A 25,534-nucleotide genomic window follows, 5' to 3' on the forward strand; every position below is an offset into this window, starting at 1 on the left:
TATATATTTATGACCACCCAACACTGGGAGATGTCCAGCTAACCTAACTAGCTTAACAGGCACTGAGTGCAAAAGGACTTGAGGTGTGGCTGCCCCATTATCAAAACCCTGTGCGCCATTATTCTGGGTTTCCTGTCAGTGTCTGCTGAAGATCTTTCCAATGATATGACCCTCCTGAGGCCTCCATACCTCCTCTAAACCAACACCTACTTCTTTTCCATCTTTCCTTTCACAGAAAAAAAAATGAGTCAGCAGTGTGTTTGTGTCAGGACCAGTCAGTAGAGGAATGTCAAAAGTTTTGGTTTGCCACCACTTTCTCAAAGATTCATATAAAATTACAGTCAATAGTCAAAAGATTTTATCATCAGCTTACATTCTGTATCAATTCATGAAAGTCTGGCAAAGACAAATTTGTATAATTGCTCTATGGCCATGTACTAAAGTCCCTGGAAACTCCCTGCATCCATTTTCTAACAGATTCTGAATAGGTACAGTGTCTTGCATAAGTACCCCCCTCCCCCTGAACTTTTTTGTGTGAAAACTTGAAAATGAAATGGATTTAATTTCAAATTTAAACAAATTAGTCAATAAATACAGTAGTTGCCACCCTGCACTGGTGACCCATTGCAGCTCGCAACAAATTTAAAACCTTGGTGCTAGCTTACCAGGCTGTCAAGGGGTTAGGGCCAGCATACCTCCAGAGACTGATCCACCCCTACACTCCACTACTACTGGTCACCTGGCCCCTCCTCCTCTCCACTCCTGCCCACCTCGCTCAAGACTGTGGTCTGTCCTGGTTCCCCATTGGTTGTGTGTCTGTTATTGTGTATATGACAAATAAACATCTTGAATCTTGAATGACCTTCCCATTGAGGTCAGAACTGCGGAGTCTCTGACCACCTTCAAGCGCAGACTGAAGACTCACCTCTTCAGGCTGCACCTCTCCCCTTCTTCCCTGCCCACTCTGTAACCAGGTATCAGTCTTGACCAACCCAGGCTGTGTACTGTCTAGCCTGGGGTTAGCCATTGGAGTTTCATTTTTCTCTATTTAGCTGTACTTTGTCAGCTCATTTGTATGGTTGAATTGTTTTTCTTGGCTATTTGCTGATTGTTACTTCAACAGAATATTATATTAAGTGTTATTGTGTCACTTGTTCAGTTGGCACTAGAACTTTCTTATCTAGAAGTTCAACACTTCTTGTACCTGACTTTTTCACTTGTTGCACATCGATCTGGATAAGAGCGTCTGCTAAATACCATGGAATATAATGTAATAAAATTGAAGTAAGGTGATGGCATGGTGGTGTAGTGGTTAGCACTGTTGCCTCACAGCAAGAAGGTTCTGGATTTGAGCCCAATGGCCGATGGGGGCCTTTCTGTGTGGAGTTTGCATGTTCTTCTCGTGTCTGTGTAGGATTCCTCTGGGTGCTCCGGTTTCCCCCACAGTCCAAAGACATGCAGGCTAGGTTAATTGGTGGCTCTAAATTGACCGTAGGTGTGAATGTGAGTGTGAATGGTTGTTTGTCTCTATGTGTCAGCCCTGCAATGATCTGGCAACCTGTCCTGGGTGTACCCCGCCTCTCGTCCATAGTCAGCTGGGATAGGCTCCAGCTTGCCTGCGACCCTGTACAGGATAAGTGATTATGGATGGATGGATGGATGGAAAATTGAAGTGAAGGGCTAAAATGAAAATAGTGATAGACTGTGTGCTGCTGCTTTGTATTGGTTAGTAATTAGTTTGCCCAGCTATGCCATTGCATCTGTTAAAGACTTATTGTGCTTTGTTTCACAAAGTCCAAGCATTCTTTTTCCATGTATTAGTTCCATGTGCTTCCCAGGGGCACAGATACGTTTCTTGAACTGGGGGGGACAAAGCTGCCAGCAAACCAACCCACCCCACCCCACCCCCACCATGTGTTGTGCGAGGAATATACTCTGATGCCCTCAGGGCGGCAACATTACTCAGCTAAGACAAAAAAACCATCACTCCTTCATCCCTGCAACCGTTATCAAAAAATTGCAAGGTGATATGATAAAGTAAGGCACAGTTTACTTACAGTCTTTGTTTTTTGAAAAAAACGATGCAATCGTTTTCTGCCTTTTCGGTTTGGCACCCTTCATCATGCCGTGTTGGGGTCCTGAACTAGGAGCTGTCCCCGATATGCCTGTCAAACTTGTTGTGGGTAACCATAGCAACCAAGCTCGAGCTCGCAACCTGTGCAGTCTGCGCAGCTCAACCAACCGAATATCAGTCTTTGTTTTGTTTTATGTGGGTTGTTGCAACTATGTATGTACTGCTGTGCACCTCAATAAACCGAATGGTAATTAGTCTTTTGATTTTTCCGTGAGGTTTGCCTTATGCAAAGAAAGACAGCATAGACATTTTTTCCTCCCTATAACATACGTCAACCTTTCGTCAATCAAATCTGTATAACCAACCTCCAAAACCCGTATTTCCCTTATAAAATCCGTATAAGATGCAAATTAAAATAATTTACCTAAAATTTGAATGATAATTAACAATGATATATCCCAGTTACTTTTTATTCAATATTAATAACAATAAACCTTCAGAATGAATACAAAGCTCCAATGTTTGACAAAAACACAAAGTGTTATCAGCGTATTAGTCAGGAAAATCTGTTCGTAAAATTATGTTATAATGACCAAATACAATGAAAAGTATTTTTCCAGTCTCACCTGTGAAAGGTAATCCCATGTGATCTCGTTTGGACGGTAAACCTGTTGGTACAGTTAAACGCAGCACATGAATGAGGCATCTTTATTCTCGGCTACTGTCTAGACGCTATACCAGAGACGGTTGAAGAATCTCCACTTTGCCACATCCAATATGGCGGCGAGGATGACGTATGATTCTACGCAGAAGGCGGCGTCTATGTTTATATGTCTATGACTTCACGGTTGGCGGGATTCTCGCAATGCGGTGTGCGCATGATCAAAAGTGGAACGAAGTCTCGCTACCACAAGATAACGTGCGATTTCATAAGACTCTTTACTGGCTATCTGTGGTGTACAGTACGTTTGTAAATGTTATGCGCTCTTTTATCATCACGGGAATTGATTATAGCTCTAAATAAATATTGAAGTTTTTTTAAAGAATCCGTATAACTTTATTTATACACCCGTATACTACGTTTATTGAATCAAATCCGTATAAAATATGGACATTCCGTATAGGTTGACATGTATGCTATAAGTGGGGGGGACCGAACGAGGTGAATTTAAATCTGGGTGGGACGAATCCCACCCGTCCCACCCTCTATCTGCGCCCGTGGTGCTTCCTGGTTTATAAATACTAAATTTATACACTTGCATCATGCCTAGCTTTAACACATTTTACATGAATAGTATTGTGAAAATCAAGAAGCTATCAAACTAGTCTGGAACAAAGTTACGGGAAAAATATTGATCAGAGTTTGTTTATAAAAATATGTATTGAAGCCATCATTAAAACATAGAAAGGACATGGCACATTTGTGACTCTGCCTAGAGAAGTTATCCACTAAATATTCTTTTTTTTTTTTTAGTCAGAGAAGGGTAACCCTTAGTTTCAGTCGCATTACAAAATGTGGAAACGATCAAGGGGGTGAATACTTATACAAGCCACTGCAACATTTGTGGTTATTAGCATTTCAACATCTTGTTGAAGTAGTGCCAGGTTAGATAACCAAGACAAATAACCTGCTTTACATCTGTTTTATTCAAAATTTATTTGTTTACATGAAGAGTCATTGTGTTCTTTTCAGTAAGCTCTTGGGATAAGTTATGACTAATCTCCTTCATGTGCTCTGTTTACAGGTGGGAATTTTGCTGATCATCACAGCTTATCATATAATAAAGGGGATTAGAGCTGAGGTAGACATGAAGTCACGATTTTGGTGCAGGATCTTGCTGATCCTGACCATTCTGGCCTTGACCTTGTACAGTGATGGGGTCAAGGGTCAGAGGGCTGGTAAGTTCTTCTGCTGACTTCAAGTAAAGATAAGAGACTGAGGGTAATAGAAATACTTATAAAACCAGATACTTATAAATATCTGAGAAAAATGTATGCTATTTGCAAAAGAAAGTTTCCATCCATGCTGGTTTGCTTGAATGGATGAATTTAGCATTTGAACAAAGCTTCTATACTTGGCCAGTAACCACAGTGTGGGTTTGTCTAGTAATAGGCCAAGGAACTTGGGTTACCATAAGGCCAGTCTCTTGAATTCCTACTTCTAGACATCCAGAATTACTTTAATGAGAAATTCCTCAGGAATACTTTTTTAAGTTCTCAACACACATAACAAAAAAAAAAGCATGGTTCAAATTTATTGTTTAACCTTTAACCACATCCTTCCTGAACAGGTTGTAAGAATGTCCACTATGACCTGGTGTTCATCCTCGACACCTCATCCAGCGTTGGTAAAGACAACTTTGAGAAGATCCGACAGTGGGTTGCCAACCTGGTGGAGTCATTTGACATTGGTGAGGATAAGACTCGTGTAGCAGTGGTGCGCTACAGTGACCGTCCCACCACTGAGTTCAACTTGGCCCTGTACAAAACCCTCGATGAGGTCAAAAGGGCAGCCAGGAACATTCGCTACCTGGGCGGCAACACCAAGACTGGAGAAGCTATCAGCTACACCACCAATAACATCTTCACCATCCAGGCAGGAGCCAGATCTCCTGCCAGGGGCATCCAGAAAGTGGCCATTCTGCTAACAGATGGTCGGAGTCAGGATTACGTTCTGGAACCGTCCAATGAAGCGGCCAGGGCTGGGATCAGGATGTTTGCCGTGGGGATCGGTGAGGCGCTGAAAGAGGAGTTGGAGGAGATCGCAGCCGAGCCAAAAAAGGCTCACATCTTCCATGTGACCGATTTTGATGCGATTGACAGAATCCGAGGCAGGCTGAGGCGGAGACTCTGTGAGAGTAAGTAATCAAATGTTCCTTCTCGTTTCAAATGTATCATGGATTAGAAATTTGGGAAAAAAAAGGAACTCTTTCATTCACTCAGACTTAAAGCTCCCACTGCCAACTGTAGCATAAAATCAATTGTTCTACTTTACTTTGAATGAGTACGTCTATAATTTATCTCCAGTACATGACCTGAAACATTTCGCCAATGCACATTTGCATTCCGTGTATCTCAGTGCTGTTCCACATGAGAACGTTGTTTGTCCAGCGTCGGTTGGCATGTAACCGGAGCCTTTTTTTGGCAAAGACATTTTTGTGGTTTGTGACCTTGGTGTTGAGAGCAAAACTGGGACCTCAGCTGTCACAGATCGTTTCTTCTCCATGTGTAAATATACACTTTAAATGATATGTGGTATCAACTGAGATAGACATCACAACCAACAAGCTGGGGCTTGTACAAGCTCTGATGAATATGAAGTTTCAAACATACAGTTCTCAGAGCAGTGAAGAACGGCGTGGAACCAGAGATGGCTATTTCAATGCACATTGAGATTTGTGTGTGTTTGGGTGTTTGTGTAATTTATTTATCTTTTATTACAGTCCTAGAGATTTGTAAGTAAGCACCTGCACCACTGTATCTACTGTGAGCTGGTCATCCTGAACGTCTAGAACTTTCTACAAAAAGTTCTTAAGTTTACAAAAAAACACGATAAAATCACACACTCGAGTGGTGTATTGCTTTATTTGGCAATTTGTGAACACATAGTGTGATGTTCTCATTAGCTGATGATGTCGTGACATTGTAACCAAAGAAAGCCAGCAAGAAAGTTCTGGTGGTGTAAAAAAAAAAAAATCTTCATAAAATCGCAGTCACACAGCTCTAAATACAGTAGCGACAACTGCAAAATGTAAATAATTAATTAATGCAGATGCAATGTTTACATTTAAGTTATTCCATGAAATCGAGTCGTACATGAGCTGATAGCCGACAAGGCGCGTAGCACTGAGTTAACTAGAAGCCATGTACGACGAGATTGAGTGAAATAACTGTTTTATTCTATTCACATTCACTGGATTTTGAGAAACGGAGCATTTGTGACCCCTCACCGAATCCAGGGACACATGTCGGCCGAAACGAATCCGAGATAATCGCAAAAGAAGCATTTTTTTTTCGAAATTTGTGATTTTTGTTTTTTTCCATCATGTGCAAGTTGAGATCTTGAAGAATGCAATCAGTATTTCAGATAATAGATTGTTTTGTTGGAAAAGCATACATTTTTTGTTGCAAATTGTCTCGTTTTTGTCAGGACTGTAGCCTGCTGGGGGGTGTGGGTAAATTACCATATGGGCCATTCACATGATGATTTAAGTCTTTTTTTTTTCCGCAAATCAGCTGTATGATGCAAGTTGAGCGCATGGCTACTTAACTGCATACAGGCGTGTGATTTCACTATGGAATGCGTTACTAAACAGAGCGCAGAGGAGCTGAAACACCGCGAAGCAAACAGACACATGGTATTTACATCGGAGATCACCATTTCTAGCAAAAAAAAAAACGCAACCTCGTTTTCCAGATTGAATGGAATACTTGAATGATCAGATGATACACGGACCGTTCTAGGATTATATTCCATCGGAGGCATTGGTGTGTGCAAGGCGCCGTTTCTCTTTCTGATGGGGTAAGTTTATTAATCTAAGGCTGTGTGGTTATTTTTGCATGTAACGGAGAGTGTTGTGGTTTGGTTAAGCCTAGGTCACAACCGGACGTACGATTTTTTGGCCGTGCGATTTTTGGCGTTTCCCAAATCGCTGTGTTTTTTTTTTTTTGTTGTTCACAGAGAAAGACGCGCGTTGGCCGTAAGTTTGTCTTGCAACCTGAAAAAAACGTAAGCGCCCGTAGAGTTTGTTTGACATGACAACGAACCTCTGCGGCCGGTCTGCGGCTCGAAAATCAGCACATCACACGCGCGCTCTCGTGCGTTTCATGCGCGCTCTCGTGCGTTTCATGCGCGCTCTCGTGCGTTTCTTGCGTTTTTTGCATGTAGACCGGCCGTAGGAGCGCGTACTGTACAGCCGGTTGTAACCGAGGCTTTACATGAAACTAGTGTTGTGTTAGTTGTGTCATCATCGTGCTCTCTTTCTTTCTTACGGTGTGAGTCATTTTTCAACCACAAAACGTTAAAGTATACTTTAGGACTTATTTTTGTACTTCATAATTGTGTTGGGCATACTTTGCATGGAAGGAAAATTGACGTGGTGATCTTTGTTTACATGAAAGTAGTATCGTGCTAGCTCGTAGGGGGTTGGGCTTTCCTTAATCTCATGCAAATGAGCAGCATTATGTGCCCGCCCTACACCCAGAGTAGCTGAGATGGAAAACTTTGAGGGCGATTTTCTCCCTTTTCTGTTTTAAGAAGTATACACTTTCAAAAGGCCACACATTCTTCAAATATTGTCAGATCTCCACATGGAAGGCATCATTGGAAAGCTTAGAAACTGTACTTTCTGAATCTGTCAATAACTCAAAATGCCCCCAGGCCGACATGTGTCCCTGGATTCTGTTTTCTGACACATTTTTGTTTAAAATTTTTATTTTTTGCAAATTCGATAAATAAAAACTTTTATACAAAACGTCCGACAAAATCATTTCTGCTTAGAATGTAAACAAACTGGTGAAATGACAGGAGCAATTTGTGAAAAATGTGATAATAATAATAATAATAATAATAATAATAATAATAATAATAATAATAATAATTGGAAAAAAAGATGCGTTCTTACCATCAAATACTTTAATTCTGTATTTTGTTGCTTTTTTATTTTTGGGGGTTTCGTTTTCAAGTAGAGTTTTTATTTCATCCTCAATTGGTTCAGCAACACGCTCCACCATTTTGTTTTTCTCTACTCACAGTATATGAGCTGATAGCCTAGTAGTAGAGTAGCCAATCAGAGCGTGCGGTTGCTCATATCCTGTGAATGTGGATAGAATAATTATCAATATAACATTACTAGCCTTCATGCCTGGATCCTTATACACTGAACTGCAAAGCAACCACTCTAAATTGACAAAATTATTTTGAAGATGAATTATATACGGGGCGGCACGGTGGTGTAGTGGTTAGCGCTGTCGCCTCACAGCAAGAAGGTCTGGGTTCGAGCCCCATGGCCGGCGAGGGCCTTTCTGTGCGGAGTTTGCATGTTCTCCCTGTGTCCGCGTGGGTTTCCTCCGGGTGCTCCGGTTTCCCCCACAGTCCAAAGACATGCAGGTTAGGTTAACTGGTGACTCTAAATTGACCGTGAGTGTGAATGGTTGTCTGTGTCTATGTGTCAGCCCTGTGATGACCTGGCGACTTGTCCAGGGTGTACCCCGCCTTTCACCCGTAGTCAGCTGGGATAGGCTCCAGCTTGCCTGCGACCCTGTAGAAGGATAAAGCGGCTAGAGATAATGAGATGAGATGAATTATATACAGGACCAGTCAAAAGGTTGGACACGCTTACTCAGAGTAATAAATGGTACTGGGCATTACATTAAGTATCGTTTCTATAGTGTATTTAATTCATTTACATTTTCACCAATGCAAAAAAAAAATGGAGCTGAGGCTATTCAGGGAAAAAAAAGAACCCCACAGAAATTCTGGGATTAAAAATTCACAAATTGCAAGACTAAAAAGTAACAAATTTGTAAGGAAAAAAAAATCATGCTTCCCTGGTCCCAGGCTGCAGTGCATTCTGAGAACTGTAGTTGAAAATCTCTTTGCACTTTATTCTTTTATACTGCATGATTGAGAAGGAATTATGACATTCCCTATAACTGTCGTCTCAACCCTGATGTCTGTAGTGTGATGTTGATTCAACCTTGCAAACTGAAGCAATCTGGTTCATTGACCAAAAATAAAAAAACAAAATAAAATAAAATAAACCACTTCTAAGGGTTTTCTTTTTTCTTGTAAAATTTGTGATGCTTTAATCTCAGAATTTCTGAGTTTCTTTTTCTCACAAATTTATGACTTTATAATCTCAGAGAATATCCAAATTTCTTCTCATAAATTTCCAAATTTAATCTCAGAAATTCTGAGGGTTTTTTTCTTAGAATATTACCCCCTGCCTCAGCTCTGTATCTTTTAAAATCTACACTGGCCCTAAAACACCATCATATTTAATAGACTGTATATAGATAGAATTAAAAAAAATTACAGTTTACTAAAAGCAACACTAAATGCAATTTTCAAAAAATTCTAATTTCAAAAATATAAACTTCAGAATCAGAAATACTTTAATAATCCCTAGGTGAAATTGAATACATCTGCAGTTCCTCACACTCAATTAGAGAAAAGAAATTTCACAATTAAACAGATATGTAAAACATATGAAATGTGTAAAAAATAAAAAAAATATGTAAAATGTAAACCTATATATATATATATATATATATATATATATATATATATATATATATATATATATATATATCATATAATGTGTTGTGTGGAAAATACAATTCTCAAAAATACAAATTAGGAAAAAAAATCTCACAAATTCTAATATCAGAATAAAAATAAATTTAGAACTTTTTAATCTGAAAAATACAAATCTAGAAAATTCTAATTTCAAAAAGACAAATCTAAAAAAAAATCAAAAATAAAAAAACCCTTCAAAAGCAATGACCTCAAAAATACTAATAAAACATTTAAAAATCAATAAATACTAAAAAAAAACCAATTTTTAAAAAAAAAAATCAATAATTCAGATCTTGATATGAGAAATCTCAAAAATTTCAAATCTCAAAAAAAAAAAGTAAATCAGGCGAAAGATGAAGCATCCAGCATTCCCTGGGAAAAGTTAACATTTTCACATCATGTATGCTGATGGATAAAATATATAAAATCTCAAGCTCACAGCGAAGAATGGGAATTCATCATTGTCCTCTGTTACTTGGTTCTTTAACATCGCTGAAATCACACAGTGTAAAGTCGGTTTATTAAACTGTCTTAATCAGTCTTACACCATTAAACGCTGATCTATCTCTCACACAAGGAAACCAAATGATTTACCACAAAATCTATCAAACTGTTTCGACTGGAAAAACCCAATTTTCCATCCATAAGGCATTCTGTAGCCCCTGAAAATATTTGAGTGATAATCAAAAGAAAGAATTAAGAGTAGAATTAAAATAAAAAGAGACAGATGAACAGATCTGTTTCAGATATATTTAAATCTCTCGTGCTGAGTCCAGGACTCGCCTACATGTAAGAGCTTCTTGCCAAACATGAGTCACAGTGCGGAGTATATCTCCGACTCACAAACACCACTATCAATTTGGGAATGTAGCATTGTCCCTGAATGCCTCCAGTTGCGCATGCTGTCCAGCTCGAAGATAACCAGTTTCACTCGCCACTGTGCTTTTCCATCTAAGAATACCTGTGGAGAGAAAGCATGGCACGCTCACAGCCAGGGTTATTTTTTGCTCTGGAAATTACAGCTCTAATGTTCCCTGTGGAACTGGGCTTCACCGTGGCGTGTTTACACCTTTTAATCTGCAGCTTTTACTTTCATAAACTGCACGTTATGAGTCCCGCTGTGTAATTAGTTAGACTTTAGTGTATAAATACTGTCATTGGAGCTAATGTATAGGACGCTCCACCCAAAAAAATGTCCACCTCAGATCCTGAAATCTACATGTATTCGTTTAACCATCATCTACATACTGTCTTTTGGTCAGAGTTAAAGCTGTTTTCTGAAGAATCTCATCTCATCTCATTATCTCTAGCCGCTTATCCTGTTCTACAGGGTCGCAGGCAAGCTGGAGGCTATCCCAGCTGACTACGGGCGAAAGGCGGGGTACACCCTGGACAAGTCGCCAGGTCATCACAGGGCTGACACATAGACACAGACCACCATTCACACTCACATTCACACCTACGCTCAATTTATGCTGCTTTTCCACTACCAACGCGGCTGAGTTGGGCTGAGCCGTGCCGTGCTGAGTTGGGCTGAGTCGAGCTGAGCGGGGCTGTTGGAGTTGCATTTCGACTACAACCGTGCTGAACCGTGCTGGATGGAAGTGGGTGGACACATTGGGTGGAGTTAGCAAAAGTGGGTGGACGTCACGTGATGTCATTAGGCGGCGCAAACAGTGACATCAGTGACCTTTTAAGCGGTAGTCTCACGACCCGGAGAGTAAACAATAAACATGGAGGACATGGAGTCGTTAGTGTTGCTGGTCTTGGTGCTGTGGCTTGTTGTCACCGACAATGCCAACAGATACTGGCAAGAGCGTATAGATGAGGCGAGGCGAATAAGGCTTCAGAAATTCTCGTAATTCGTAATTCTTCTTCTTCCGGGTTTACGGTGTTTACAGATCCCAGCGTGCTCGCGGGGCGTGTGTGGGCATGTGAGGACACTCCTCCTCACCAATCAGTGCACAGGGGAGTGTCTGCTCACGCCCCTAGCCCCACTCGGCTCGGTTTGGCTTGCTTCAGCCCTACTCCAAAACCGTGCGTTTTGGGTGCTAAGCAGGGCTGAAGCGAGCTGAGTCGTGCTGCTCTAAGGTAGTCGAAACGCGAGCCGTGTCGGGCTGAAGCGAGCTGGAAAAAGGTTGTGGAAAAGGGCCATTAGAGTCACCAGTTAGCCTAACCTGCATGTCTTTGGACTGTGGGGGAAACCGGAGCAAACCCACACGGAGAACATGCAAACTCCGCACAGAAAGGCCCTCGCCGGCCACGGGGCTCGAACCCGGACCTTCTTGCTGTGAGGCGACAGCGCTAACGACTACACCACCGTGTTTTCTGAAGAATAAAAAGCTAAATGAGTTGAGTAGTAGCTGACAGAGTTCATTAGGCACGACAGAATGTTTCACCATGAAGGTGTTTTCCTGCCAAGTTCCTGCTTAACGAATAAACAACGAATACTCAATTAAACAGAGTACTGAATTAAAATTAGTTCCCAATTTCTCCAACCAGCTGCTGTTGAATTCTGGATTTTGGTTGATCACAAGGTGTTGATTACCTCCTCCAACACAGTAGGTTTTCACCTCCGTTTGTTTGTTGTGACCAACATAACTCAAAAAGTAGTGAACGGATTTGGATAAAACTTGGTGGAAAGGTGAGACATGGGCCAAAGAACAATTGTTTAAATTTTGATGCAAATCTGGATATGTATGTGCATCCAGAATTCAGAAATGTATGCGGATTCAGGATTTTTTTTTTTTGCTGTTCCCATTGTCAAGGAACCATTGATTAGATTTTGCTGCAAATCCAAATATGTGCCTTGACCAAGGAAAGCTCTCTTCTAAGTGCCCTTCTAGTTAATGCTACATCTACACTCACCAGCCACTTTAATAGGAGCTTGTTCTTGGTTGTAAGATCCCTATTCTTGGCTGCAGGAGTGGAACCCAATGTGCTCATCTGCTGTTGCATGCTGAGATGCTTTTCTGCTTACCACAGTTGTAAAGAGTGATTATATGAGTTACTATATCCTTCCTGGCAAAAAAGCTCGAACCAATCTGTCCATTTTCCTCTGACCCTCTCTTATCAACAAGGCATTTGTTTCCACCCACAGAACTGTCACTCACCCACTCGGTGTTTTTTTTGTTTTTCGCACCATTCTGTGTAAACTCTAGAGACTGTTGTGTATGAAAACCCCAGGAGATCAGCAGTTTCTGAAATACTCTGAAAAATCAGCCCATTTGGCTCAAACCAACACCCATGCCACAGTGAAAGAAAGTCACACTTTGAGATCACAATTTTTCCCATTCTGATGTTTGAACATTGTGAACATTAAAGGTAGACTGACTTTCAGATTTTTCAGGCTTAGGTCATAAAAAGAATTTTCCCGACACCGAATTATTTTTGTTTAGTGGACTGAAAGCTACTGATTTCAAATCACAGCCTTCCAATTTTTTTTGGAATTGGAATTTTCCATGCTTTTCCAATTTTCCACATAGCCCTAAGTTCTCCGCTATTTTTTCCTGCTTCACCATGAACCAATTCAAGATACTACATCATGCATCACGTGGTGGGCTTTCCCTATTCACGCAAGGCATTGTGGGATACAAATTTGAAACAGGAGAGAAAAATGGAGGGCGTGAGTGTGCGAATGAAACGTGAAAGACCGACTACAGTAACGGAAAGAAAGTGAGAAGAAAAGACGTTATGTTATATACGAAGGAAAGGAAACGCAGCACCAAACTAATAAATATCGGCGCTCAGCGAGCACCTCGGTGTGATCAGCTGTTCGTTTAGCGACAGAATGATGGAACTGTCAGTGCACACTCAAAGGGTATGGAATCAATTTTGTGCCAAAATGTTCATACAATACTTTTGAAATATCAAACAAAAACGACAAATCAAAATACAAAAAAAAGTCAATTTTTTTAGACTGGCAAGCAAATTATTCGTGTAATCGTGCAAAATATCAGTCTATTACTCTTCAGAAACATTTATTTTTGTTCCGCGTCTTTCTCAGTTTTGTTTGACGTAATTTATTTTGGTTGCGATTCCAGCTTTCTCGTTTGCGCTCCCTGACTTTTTGCTTGCAGTTTTGGCACAAACTTCACGTGTGGGTGGGCTGTCCAGGAATGCATTCCCATTGGCTAACTTGTGTTTGACTGACAGCTACGCTCAGCCATTCCCCTGGAGGCTGTTGCGGCCATTTCCTACTTGGATTCTGGCGGACTGTTTGATGAGTGACCGATCCATTGACGGTAAACAAGGATCGAGTGGACTTCAGTGGCGACTATGATATTGAATTAATTCAACAAAGTGTAAGTACGGGACAAATGTGTTGTATGTGTTGCAGTAGTACACATTATGCAGGCGTTTCGTGGCAAGTCAAATGTTAGACTTCGCTCCACTACCCAATATTGAGGTTTTTCACCCATGTAACCAAGTCATGTGATGCATCGTTAGGCTGCCATTTTGGACGTCACGGCTCGAATCAGTTTGAATGCGAGGAAGGCGATAAACGAAAAACATAAAAGAAAAAGGAGCGAGATGCAGAAAACACCTTCACTATCCAGCGACGTAGGGCATTTACAGGGCGAGCAGAGGGAGAGGTATTTGCAAAAATTGAGGTTAGCAGGCTTAGAGAACGACGTTTACCTGCTTCCACCAGGATTGTTCACTGACGTATGGAAGTACATGAAGCCCTCATCTTTACCTGACTTCGGCCCACATGATCTGTATACCTATGTCGTTAAAAACCCATCGCCATACACAGGTATTGATCTGAAAGCGTATAAGAGTTTGGATGCCTACAAATATTTTGTCAGGCTGGGTAACATGCCTACATCAGCGGGTCGTCCCTGGAGCCGGTGGTCGCCATCTTATTACAGCTAAGGTTTGTTCACATTTTCATTTACTTTCGGTCCTCAGGATAAACAAAATGTTATTAAATGTCATTGAAATAACTTCTTAGTCTGTTGAGACATGGCCCGTTATAAATTTGCTGTTACCAGGCAATGACCAAGAACTGTATTATTAGGGTCGGTGTCTGTGTTGTAGCAGTGCACTAGCAGCTAGCTGTTAGCACTAGCTAATGTCAACAACATAGTAGCTAGTATGTTACTGTAGCAATGTTTACGTTCAGTCATTTGGATGACTGTTAAAACCTTTCAGTCTCAAGTTTTTCCTTTACTGTATTTACTAGTTTACTGTAATTATGATCCGGCAGCTATTTACACCGGATCCAGTGTAAATTGAGACTGAAAGGTTTTAACAGTCATCCAAATGACTGAACGTAAACATTGCTACAATAACATACTAGCTACTATGTTGTTGACATTAGCTAGCTTGACCTTCAAAATGGCGGACACCGGGGCGTCACGTGACCCTGTGACATCAGGTGAAATACCTCAATAATAGCTGTCTTGCTAACGTTAAACACACCTGCATAATGTGCACTACTGCAACACATACAACACATTTGTCCCGCACTTACACTTTGTTGAATTAATTCAATATCATAGTCGCCACTGAAGTCCACTCGATCCTTGTTTACCGTCAATGGATCGGTCACTCGTCAAACAGTCCGCCAGAATCCGACTAGGGAATGGCTGAGCGTAGCTGTCAGTCAAACACAAGTTAGCCAATGGGAATGCATTCCTGGACAGCCCACCCACACGTGAAGTTTGTGCCAAAACTGCAAGCAAAAAGTCAGGGAGCGCAAACGAGAAAGCTGGAATCGCAACCAAAATAAATTACGTCAAACAAAACTGAGAAAGACACGGAACAAAAGTAAAAGGTTTCTGAAGAGTAACAGACTGATATTTTGCACGATTACACAAATAATTTGTTTGCCAGTCTAAAAAAATTGACTTTTTTTTTTTTGTATTTTGATTAGTCGGTTTTGTTTGATATTTCAAAAGTATTGTATGAACATTTTGCCACAAAATTGATTCCATAAAAGGTAGACCTGTAGATGGCAGTAATGCAACACTGTGGATGCCAGCTGCCGTAAAGCCCAAAAGAAGAAGGTAAACCTGCGCATGCGCACATGGACTTCCTCTGTCTGCTTGACTGCGCGAAGAGAGCGATTTCATGCACATTATTTGCTTTAATCCGCTCAAATTAAATAACTTCCCAGCCACAGAATGGCCTGATATTTTGTGAGATATTACAGAAATAAACATGTATCACAATGACCACATTTCAGACGGAACTAAATTTCACCGATTTTATGAAATCGAAAGGCCGTCTAGCTTTAATTGAAACTCTTGATTTGTATCTGTGTGATTTGATGCATCAAGGGATCGGCTGATTAGCGAACTGCATCAAACAGCACAGCAGGTGGATGGGTGTGTGTTCCTAATAAAGTGGCCGGTGACTGTCTCGTTCTTATAATTATCATTTCTATAGCAACAGCTCATTTACAGGGACGTCTACGGTGGACGCTCCACAGCAATGGATTAAAAACGTGTGTAATGTTGTATGATGTTGTGAATTTTTCTGTAAGGAGAGTGATACCGGTCAGTCACTCGATTCAAAGTATTAACTGGAAATGATTTTATTACATGTTTTCCAGATTCCTGTAAGAGGAAAACTGGTTTACTAGATGCTACAATGGAGTATGATTGGTGTTCTGGAACAATATGTGAGAAAGTAACATGCAACAACTTAACGTGAATAGTTGTTTCCTGTTGCATGAGACGGCTTCAACAGGCTTTTTTTCTTTTGTAATGGTTGCGTGATACCAGATTTTGTACAAATTCATCAAGCCTTTGTTCATATTGGCCAATCAGAAGTGAGTGTTCCACAAAGCTGTGGATTATCTGCGTTTCCTTTTATCCGCTAGCTGTGTTGTTGTATTCATCTCATCTCATTATCTCTAGCCACTTTATCCTGTTCTACAGGGTCGCAGGCAAGCTGGAGCCTATCCCAGCTGACTACGGGCGAGAGGTGGGGTACACCCTGGACAAGTCGCCAGGTCATCACAGGGCTGACACATAGACACAGACAACCATTCACACTCACACCTACTGTTAGGGTTTTGCTGGGATTCCAACCTGGTTCACTGGTGTGATAATCCAGCAAACCCCCACTAGGCCACCAGGGGGATGACTCAAATGCAGAGGCGTGAGGCGGAAGTAGAAAAGTATCAAAAAGTTTATTTACAATATATACAGTCCAAAAAGAAATAATCCAAAACGCTCAGAAGATGAAGGGAAAAATAAAAAATATCCAAAAGTTCAAAGTCAAAACAAAAGCCAAAAAGCCAGAAAAGGCAAAAGATACAAAAAACAGTAAATACTAAGTCCAAAAAGACAAAGGCAAGGAACACGGTACAGAGGTAACTGGAGCTAAACATAACAGCACAAAGACTCCGTGACAAGAGGGCTGAACTCAGGGGTATAAATACACAAACTAATTAAGGACAGGGCGGGGCAGGAAACAGGCAATAAGACACACACAAAACACAGAACACAGTGGCGACCTCTAGAGGCCAAAACAAACATGACCAAACAAAGGAAATAACAGTGGCCTCTAGAGGCCAAAACAGTCCCAGTCCTAACACCTATGGTCAATTTAGAGTCACCAGTTAACCTAACCTGCATGTCTTTGGACTGTGGGGGAAACCGGAGCACCCGGAGGAAACTCACACGGACACAACATGCAAACTCTGCACAGAAAGGCCCTTGCCGGCCACTGGGCTCGAACCCGGACCTTCTTGCTGTGAGGCAACAGCGCTAACCACTACACCACCGTGCCGCCCGTTGTTGTATTCATTTGCACAATTAAATATCTAATAATTATCATACTGATTGAATGGATTGTTCAAGATAATTTCTTTTTTACAAATAAGAAATGCTGCAATATAAAGAGTTTAAAGTGTATCAAGCCTTCAGTGCCTGTGCTTTTATCTTTTTTCTCAAACAGAAGAGTTTTATCAGACTGAGCTGTGATTATGAGCAGTGGTCCACCCTTAGCCACAAAGCTGCGAGTCTCTAATCACATTCAATACGCTGCTAAATCTAGCATCAACGCACTCTGAGAGGGTTCGGGCCCCGCAAACCTGCTTTTAATTAACCAGCTATTAGTGTGACGAGCACCAGGGGAAAGTTTAGATTAGACCTTTCCTCTGTGAACGTCCTCACTGCTATCCTGCTGTGATACACACACCTACACACTCCTGAGAGAGCCCGTGCTTCATATCACACGCACAAATCTAATGGGTGAGATTTTCTAAATGTGTTTTACTCTTGATGGTACACTGCAAAAAAAAACAGCTTTGGTGCTTGACCCGTGAACAAACCATATAAAACGAAGGCTCAAATCCAAAATGGCATTGTATTCTGAACGAAAAACAACTACGGATGATGTTTTTCTTGTCTACAACCCATCCTGTGCAGTAGTAATCAATGGACATGCACATAAATATACTATAATCACGTTTATTAAAATAGCTAGTCAATGTGTCAGGAATAAAACACTCTGTGTCACGCTGCTGGAGGAAAACGAGACCGTCAGTGACGGCATAGCTCACTCCGTGGCCCCGTCTAGTCCAGAAGGAACGATCTAAAGTGGGCCACCTTTCTTGTGCAATAAATGTTGCAAGCTACTATATACAAGTTATATACACAGTGCTGCTTGAAATTTTGTGAACCCTTTAGAATTTTCTATATTTCTGCATAAATATGACCTAAAACATCATCAGATTTTCACACAAGTCCTAAAAGTAGATAAAGAGAACCCAGTTAAACAAATGAGACAAAAATATTATACTTGGTCATTTATTTATTGAGGAAAATGATCTAATATTACATGTCTGTGAGTGGCAAAAGTATGTGAACCTTTGCATTCAGTATCTGGTGTGATCCCCTTGTGCAGCAATAACTGCAACTAAACGTTTCCGGTAACTGTTGATCAGTCCTGCACACCGGCTTGGAGGAATTTTAGCCCATTCCTCCGTACAGAACAGCTTCAACTCTGGGATATTGGTGGGTTTCCTCACATGAACTGCTCTCTTCAAGTCCTTCCACAACATTTCGATTGGATTAAGGTCAGGACTTTGACTTGGCCATTCCAAAACATTAACTTTATTCTTCTTTAACCATCCTTTGGTAGAATGATTTGTGTGCTTAGGGTCGTTGTCTTGCTGCATGACCCACCTTCTCTTGAGATTCAGTTCATGGACAGATGTCCTGACATTTTCCTTTAGAATTCGCTGGTATAATTCAGAATTCATTGTTCCATCAATGTTGGCAAGCCGTCCTGGCCCAGATGCAGCAAAACAGGCCCAAACCATGATACTACCACCACCATGTTTCACAGATGGGATAAGGTTCTTATGCTGGAATGCAGTGTTTTCCTTTCTCCAAACATAACGCTTCTCATTTAAACCAAAAAGTTCTATTTTGGTCTCGTCCATCCACAAAACATTTTTCCAATAGCCTTCTGGCTTGTCCACGTGATCTTTAGCAAACTGCAGATGAGCAGCAATTTTCTTTTTGGAGAGCAGTGGCTTTCTCCTTGCAGCCCTGCCATGCACACCATTGTTGTTCAGTGTTCTCCTGATGGTGGACTCATGAACATTAACATTAGCCAATGTGAGAGAGGCCTTCAGTTGCTTAGAAGTTACCCTGGGGTCCTTTGTGACCTCGCCGACTATTACACGCCTTGCTCTTGGAGTGATCTTTGTTGGTCGACCACTCCTGGGGAGGGTAACAATGGTCTTGAATTTCCTCCATTTGTACACAATCTGTCTGACTGTGGATTGGTGGAGTCCAAACTCTTTAGAGATGGTTTTGTAACCTTTTCCAGCCTGATGAGCATCAACAACGCTTTTTCTGAGGTCCTCAGAAATCTCCTTTGTTCGTGCCATGATACACTTCCACAAACATGTGTTGTGAAGATCAGACTTTGATAGATCCCTGTTCTTTAAATAAAACAGGGTGCCCACTCACACCTGATTGTCATCCCATTGATTGAAAACACCTGACTCTAATTTCACCTTCAAATTAACTGCTAATCCTAGAGGTTCACATACTTTTGCCACTCACAGATATGTAATATTGGATCACTTTCCTCAACAAATAAATGACCAAGTATAATATTTTTGTCTCATTTGTTTAACTGGATTCTCTTTATCTACTTTTAGGACTTGTGTGAAAATCTGATGATGTTTTAGGTCATATTTATGCAGAAATATAGAAAATTCTAAAGGGTTTACAAACTTTCAAGCACCACTGTATAGATACAATATCCACCCTAGGATTCCCGACCTATTTACCAGAAAGAATCCAAAATGACGAGGAATTGACCGAGAAGTGATTTTTGTTGAACTGCTGTTGAACATTAAGGCTTAATTAGTCCATAACTTCATTAATAATTGTATTTTAGCAAATCTGGGTAGAAATTATGTGCACCATAGGTACCCCAACCTTCATGCCAAAAAGAATCAAAATTGGTGAATAATTGAGGGAGAAGCGATTTGTGTGGAAACTACTTGTTAGGGATTGATTAATTACTCCATATCCTCATTATTAATTGCATTTATGCAAATTTGGATAGAAGCCATATGCACCCAAGATAGACCGACCTTCCTGCCAAAAAAAATTAAAATCGGTGAAGTACTGAGAGAAGAAGCGATTTTTGTGAAGTGTGGATGACGTCGGATGGACGACGGACAACAGATGAGGGCATAAACTCATCACCTGTCGGCCAGATGAGCTAATAATCATTGACGCAATTCCCGTTATCACCCAAACATGAATCTCTTTCCTATTACTGCATGGTTCTGTTTTCTCACAGATGTCTGACGAAGATTGCATTTTTATTTTTAGAGGGGGGAAAAAAGTGATATTTTTTTTCATCCATTTAATGTTGCATTTAAATTTAATGTTGTGGAACATCTGAGAAACAAGTACATTCCTGTTCTCACTTACGTTACAGCAGCTATAAACAGTCATTCTCTCACTATCTCTCTTTTGTCTCTCCTTTGATGTTAATAAAAATGTTTAAAAAAAAACAAAAACAAAATGCCACATCATGTCTCAGTGATGTTACTGAGAAACCGTCAAGCGTAAACTCCTCTGTCGTAAAGATGTCTGAAAATGTAAAGTTAATGCAGTTTTACCTCTGATTGTTCCAAAGCACTGATGCTGGAAATTCCTTCCATAATAAACATCTCCTTCTCAGGCTTGTGGTACTCGAGTCCGACTCGTGCCCTAATTTTAAGGACTCGTGACTCGACTTGGACTTGAGCACTGATGACTCGGACTCGTGCATTAACTGCATTCGGACTTGTAAACTGGAGACGAGGACTCGGATTTTTTCTTAATTTTTTTGTAACATGCCATAATTTGGCAGAATATATTTATATCTACATTAATTTTTTCCTCATTTTGTGCAAGAGAAGCACATTCACCTGTTCATACGTCATGTCTAAAATGCTTTTGAATGTTTTTGAAACCGCTAAATAAATGGCAGTTATGTTTTTGAAATGCACACAAGTGCATTTGTTACACTAAAGCCCCCTGTTATGTTTGTGAGAGTGTGATGTTTTTGACATGGATTCTTAACATTAGTGCCACCAGCATTTTCCTAAATATTCCTGATAGAAGATATCTTTCTTTTTTTTGTGAATTTATTTTAGGGTATGGGATGGGACATACATCTTCACACTACTCAAAGCTATTAATGTGTTTTAGTGTGTGTGTGTGTGTGTGTGTGTGTGTGTGTTTGACAGCTGTGTCACTTGTGTTGGACTCAACTCAGATCAATAGTGGACTTGAGTCAGACTCGACTCGGATCAATAGTGGACTTGAATCAGATCAATAGTGGACTTGAATCAGAGTCAACTCAGATCAATAGTGGACTTGAATCAGACTCGACTCCGATCAATAGTGGACTTGAATCAGATCAATAGTGGACTTGAATCAGAGTCAACTCAGATCAATAGTGGACTTGAATCAGACTCGACTCCGATCAATAGTGGACTTGAGAGTCAACTCAGATCAATAGTGGACTTGAATCAGACTCGACTCCGATCAATAGTGGACTCGACTCTGATCAATAGTGGACTTGAATCAGACTCGACTCTGATCAATAGTGGACTTGACTCTGATCAATAGTGGACTTGAATCAGACTCGACTCTGATCAATAGTGGACTTGACTCTGATCAATAGTAGACTTGAATCAGACTTGACTCGGATCAATAGTGGACTTGAATTGGATCAATAGTGGACTTTAATCAGACGTGACTCGGATCAATAGTGGACTTGAATCAGACTCGACTCAGATCAATAGTGGACTTGAATTGGATCAATAGTGGACTTGAATTAGACTAAAAGATCAATAGTGGATTTGAATCGGATCAATAGTGGACTTGAATCAGACTCAACTCAGATCAATAGTGGATTTGAATCAGATCAATAGTAGACTTGAATCAGACTCAACTCAGATCAATAGTGGACTGTACTCAGATCAATAGTGGACTCCACTCGGATCAATTGTAGACTCGACTCAGATCAATTGTGGACTTGAATCAGACTTGACTTGGATCAATAGTGGGCTTGAATCAGATCAATAGTGGACTTGAATCAGACTCGACTCGGATCATGAGTAGACTCGACTCAGATCAATAGTGGACTCGACTCAGATCAGTAGTGGACTTGAATCAGACTCAACTCAGATCACTAGTGGATTTGAATCAGATCAATAGTGGATTTGAATCAGATCAATAGTAGACTTGAATCAGACTCAACTCAGATCAATAGTGGACTCCACTCGGACTCCACTCGGATCAATCGTGGACTCGACTTGGATCAATTGTGGACTTGAATCAGACTCGACTTGGATCAATAGTGGGCTTGAATCAGATCAATAGTGGACTTGAATCAGACTCGACTCGGATCATGAGTAGACTTGACTCAGATCAATAGTGGACTCGACTCGGATCAGTAGTGGACTTGAATCAGACTCAACTCAAAATTTTCTTTAATGACTTGGACTTGACTCAGACTTGAACACTGGGGACTCGAGACTGGACTCGGATTTGAGGTTTAGTGACTTGATTAAAACATTGCTCCTTACTTAACAAAAAAAACCCACCATCAAATCAGTGACTACTAACTCCTTATTAACCTCACTTGCTCTGTCTTTATGAGAAAATATCAGACCGAGGACCTGACAGTACAGACCGTACTGTCAAGACTGTACATTGCTCCATACTGTCAAATTAATAATAATAATTAATAATAATCGGTTCAAGTTATATAGTGCCTTTCGCATACCTAAGGTCGCTTTACAATCAGGGGGAAAAAAAGTCCACCAAAAGAGGGTCAGGATGTAATTCTAATGGTGTAGCTACCCACAGTCCCACCAAAAGGCACACGAAGATAAATCCTACACCGCCTGCACAGCCGCCGCGATGCCATCAGGCAACATCACTCAGAACACCACGCTGTGGATCCACAAAGTGAGCGCAGAAGCACGGCCACACAGACAACCCCGATGTTAAAAAGAGCAATGAGCTCAAAGGCCTGAAGGGAACCTATGCCCAAAACTGGGTCTGGAGCTACACCACAACCAGCGGACAAAACATTCAAACAAAAAACAACCATCAAACTATACAAACACAAAAAGAAAACAAAGGGAAAAAAGAAAAAGAAAAAAGAAAAAGCTCCGGCGAGAAGCGGCAGCCAAAATGCGCACGGCGTACTCTCAACCGGAAACGGAAATGACAAGAACTGTCAAGACCTCGGTCTGATATTTCCCCGTAAAAACAGAGCAAGTGAGGTTAATAAGGAGTTTATTATCTGGCTTTTTTATTTCAAAGATTAAAATAGCCGTTCATTATAACGAGGCGTGACGCTGCTTTCAGTCACATCATATTTGTCACGTAGTTGAGTCACGCATGCAGAATAAACGGCTAGTGGTTTCACAACTGAGTTTCTGTTAGCGGTTAGCGGGTTCTGAATGCTCTTTGTTGCTCATTTCTTGAATAACTCACTGACTCTTGTTTGTCTTTCAGCTGTTTTTGATTTCTAACTCGTCTTTTTTACCATTTTGTTTTTGTTTGTTTTTTGCAACATTGAAAGCCGGCGCCTTGGAAAGAAAGTCTGTCATCACCCACGGGCATTACGGGAAAACACTGTCTGCCAAGGAACCAATCACAGTGCACGATTTTACCAAAAGTAACTTATGCCATATAATAAACATTTTTAATCCATTTATGTTCCTCGTTACTATAGAAACAATAACGTATCAGAGCGAGTGCATTAATATAAACCTGTGCTACAATCAAAGATGCTGTTATTGAGAATTAATCAACACCAATCAGACAGCATGGTGGAAATAATTTTGTCTTAGCATATCGACTCGGCGACATGCCACAATAAAAAATCTGATTAAAATGTAAATATCCCTGACTAATCTCTCACGACGTTTTATTATCACGCCTCAGAGCCACTGCACAGCACAGCTCTCCGTTTTCCAGCTTTGTTTGTGATCACTGATGATCAACTGGCCCTGAATTGATCTTATGCTAAACTATCCATGGCCTGTATGTACAGTTCCACCCTGTACAGCATCCTGCGTAGCCATTTTTGAGAGAAACACTGATGTTAAATTACAGTGAGCTGACCACAGAGACAGGAAGTAGCTGGGTCAGATAGCATTCAGGCTTTTCACTGCTTTATCATTTGGCTGGCTGCATGGATACGGAAGTTACCACAGAATGACATAAACAGCCATTTCAAGAGCTGCTGCGGTTTAGTATTATGGGATGGTTTACGTTGTAGACCTTCGGGATCAGGTCAGAACATACAGCTCTAGTGCTCAAGGACCTCCGGCAAAGTCTACGTCTTGATTCCGTCCCAAAAACTTTGCACAATGTCTTCAGAACTCCTACTCAGTTTTACATATAATAATAATTTGAAGTGAAATTAAAGACAATTAGGGCTAATGAGCAACACCCAGTTTATCAGTATACACTATTTGGCCAAAACTATGTGCAACCCTGACCCTCTCATATGTGGGTCTTCTCCAAACTGTTGCCACAAATTGGAAGTACGCAACTGTATTGAACATCTCTGTATGCCGTGGCATTACGGATTCCCTTCACTGGAACTAACAGATCCAAACCTGTTCCAGCATGACAATGGTCCTGTGCACAAAGCAAGAGCCATGACCTCAACACCAGTGAAACCCCACCTTTGGGATGAACACCGACTGCACCCCAGGCCTCCTCGTCCAACATCAGTGCCTGATCTTACTTATGCTAATGTAGCTGAATGAACACACATCCCTGATAGCCACGCCCCAAAATCTAGTGGAAAGCTTTCCTAGAAGGGCGGAGTTTATTACAACAGCAAACGAAGAACTAGATAGATAGTGATTTGCGCTAGCTCTTACAAACTGGGATGTCTGGTCACCATACCCTATAGATCCAGAACGGTAAGAGATAGAGTGTCATGGAACAGACAGGAGAGGAGATCAAGTGCGCTCAAACCACAATTTATTAATAGGGGAAAAGAGAGAATGTGTGAAATCCAGAGGCAGGAGAACTGAGAGGCAGGGATGGCTGGTGGTGACATCTGAGGTCTCCCATCCAAGTGCTGACCAGGCCTAACCCTGCTTAGCAGCTGAGATCTGATAGGATCTGGCATAGTCAGAGAGCTGTGGCTGTAGGCAGACAGAACTTGGGTTTCAGGCAGTCTCCAAGCGAGCAGTCCCTCAGCAGGTAGGAGTTAGAGAGCAAATGGGTCTGGAGAGCAGACAGAGTTGAACAGAACAATTTCAGGAGTCAGAGTAGTAGGAACACAAAGCAGGTTATCAGGCTGAGAGTTGCAGACGATCTGACACAGAAGCTTGGGAGGACTGCAGCTTAAATACACACAGAGGGGAAACAGGTGATCGGTAACAGCCAATGACAGCCACTGGGAGTTAATAAGAGGAAGTGAGTGCGGGTGTGGCCAGTAATGCTGAGTGGAGATGTTACCTGAAGAGAGAAGCCCACAGGTAGGACCATGACATAGAGAATGGTGCTTAGTGAGGAAAAAAAATTCCCTTTTTAGTGGATCATTCTGGATCAGTGATCCAGATCTGCACTAAAAGTCAGCAACATAATTCAGCCCAGAGGTATTCTTCATGTGATGATTGGTTGAAAACTGAGAGAGAA

General features: G+C 41.1%; 1 protein-coding gene across 1 annotated transcript in view; it reads left to right on the forward strand.

Moving 5' to 3' along the window:
• The first annotated feature begins 3,882 nt into the window (after positions 1 to 3,882).
• col22a1 (collagen, type XXII, alpha 1) overlaps positions 3,883 to 25,534 on the forward strand; it is a 174,953-nt gene continuing 153,301 nt past the window's right edge. Inside the window, exons 1-2 of the mRNA XM_060911490.1 lie at positions 3,883 to 3,973; positions 4,366 to 4,932. Of these exons, the coding sequence (XP_060767473.1) occupies positions 3,883 to 3,973; positions 4,366 to 4,932 (658 nt within the window). The remainder of the gene's footprint in view (positions 3,974 to 4,365; positions 4,933 to 25,534) is intronic.

This window comes from Neoarius graeffei, chromosome 2 (genome assembly GCF_027579695.1).
Source record: "Neoarius graeffei isolate fNeoGra1 chromosome 2, fNeoGra1.pri, whole genome shotgun sequence".
NCBI lineage: Eukaryota > Metazoa > Chordata > Actinopteri > Siluriformes > Ariidae > Neoarius > Neoarius graeffei.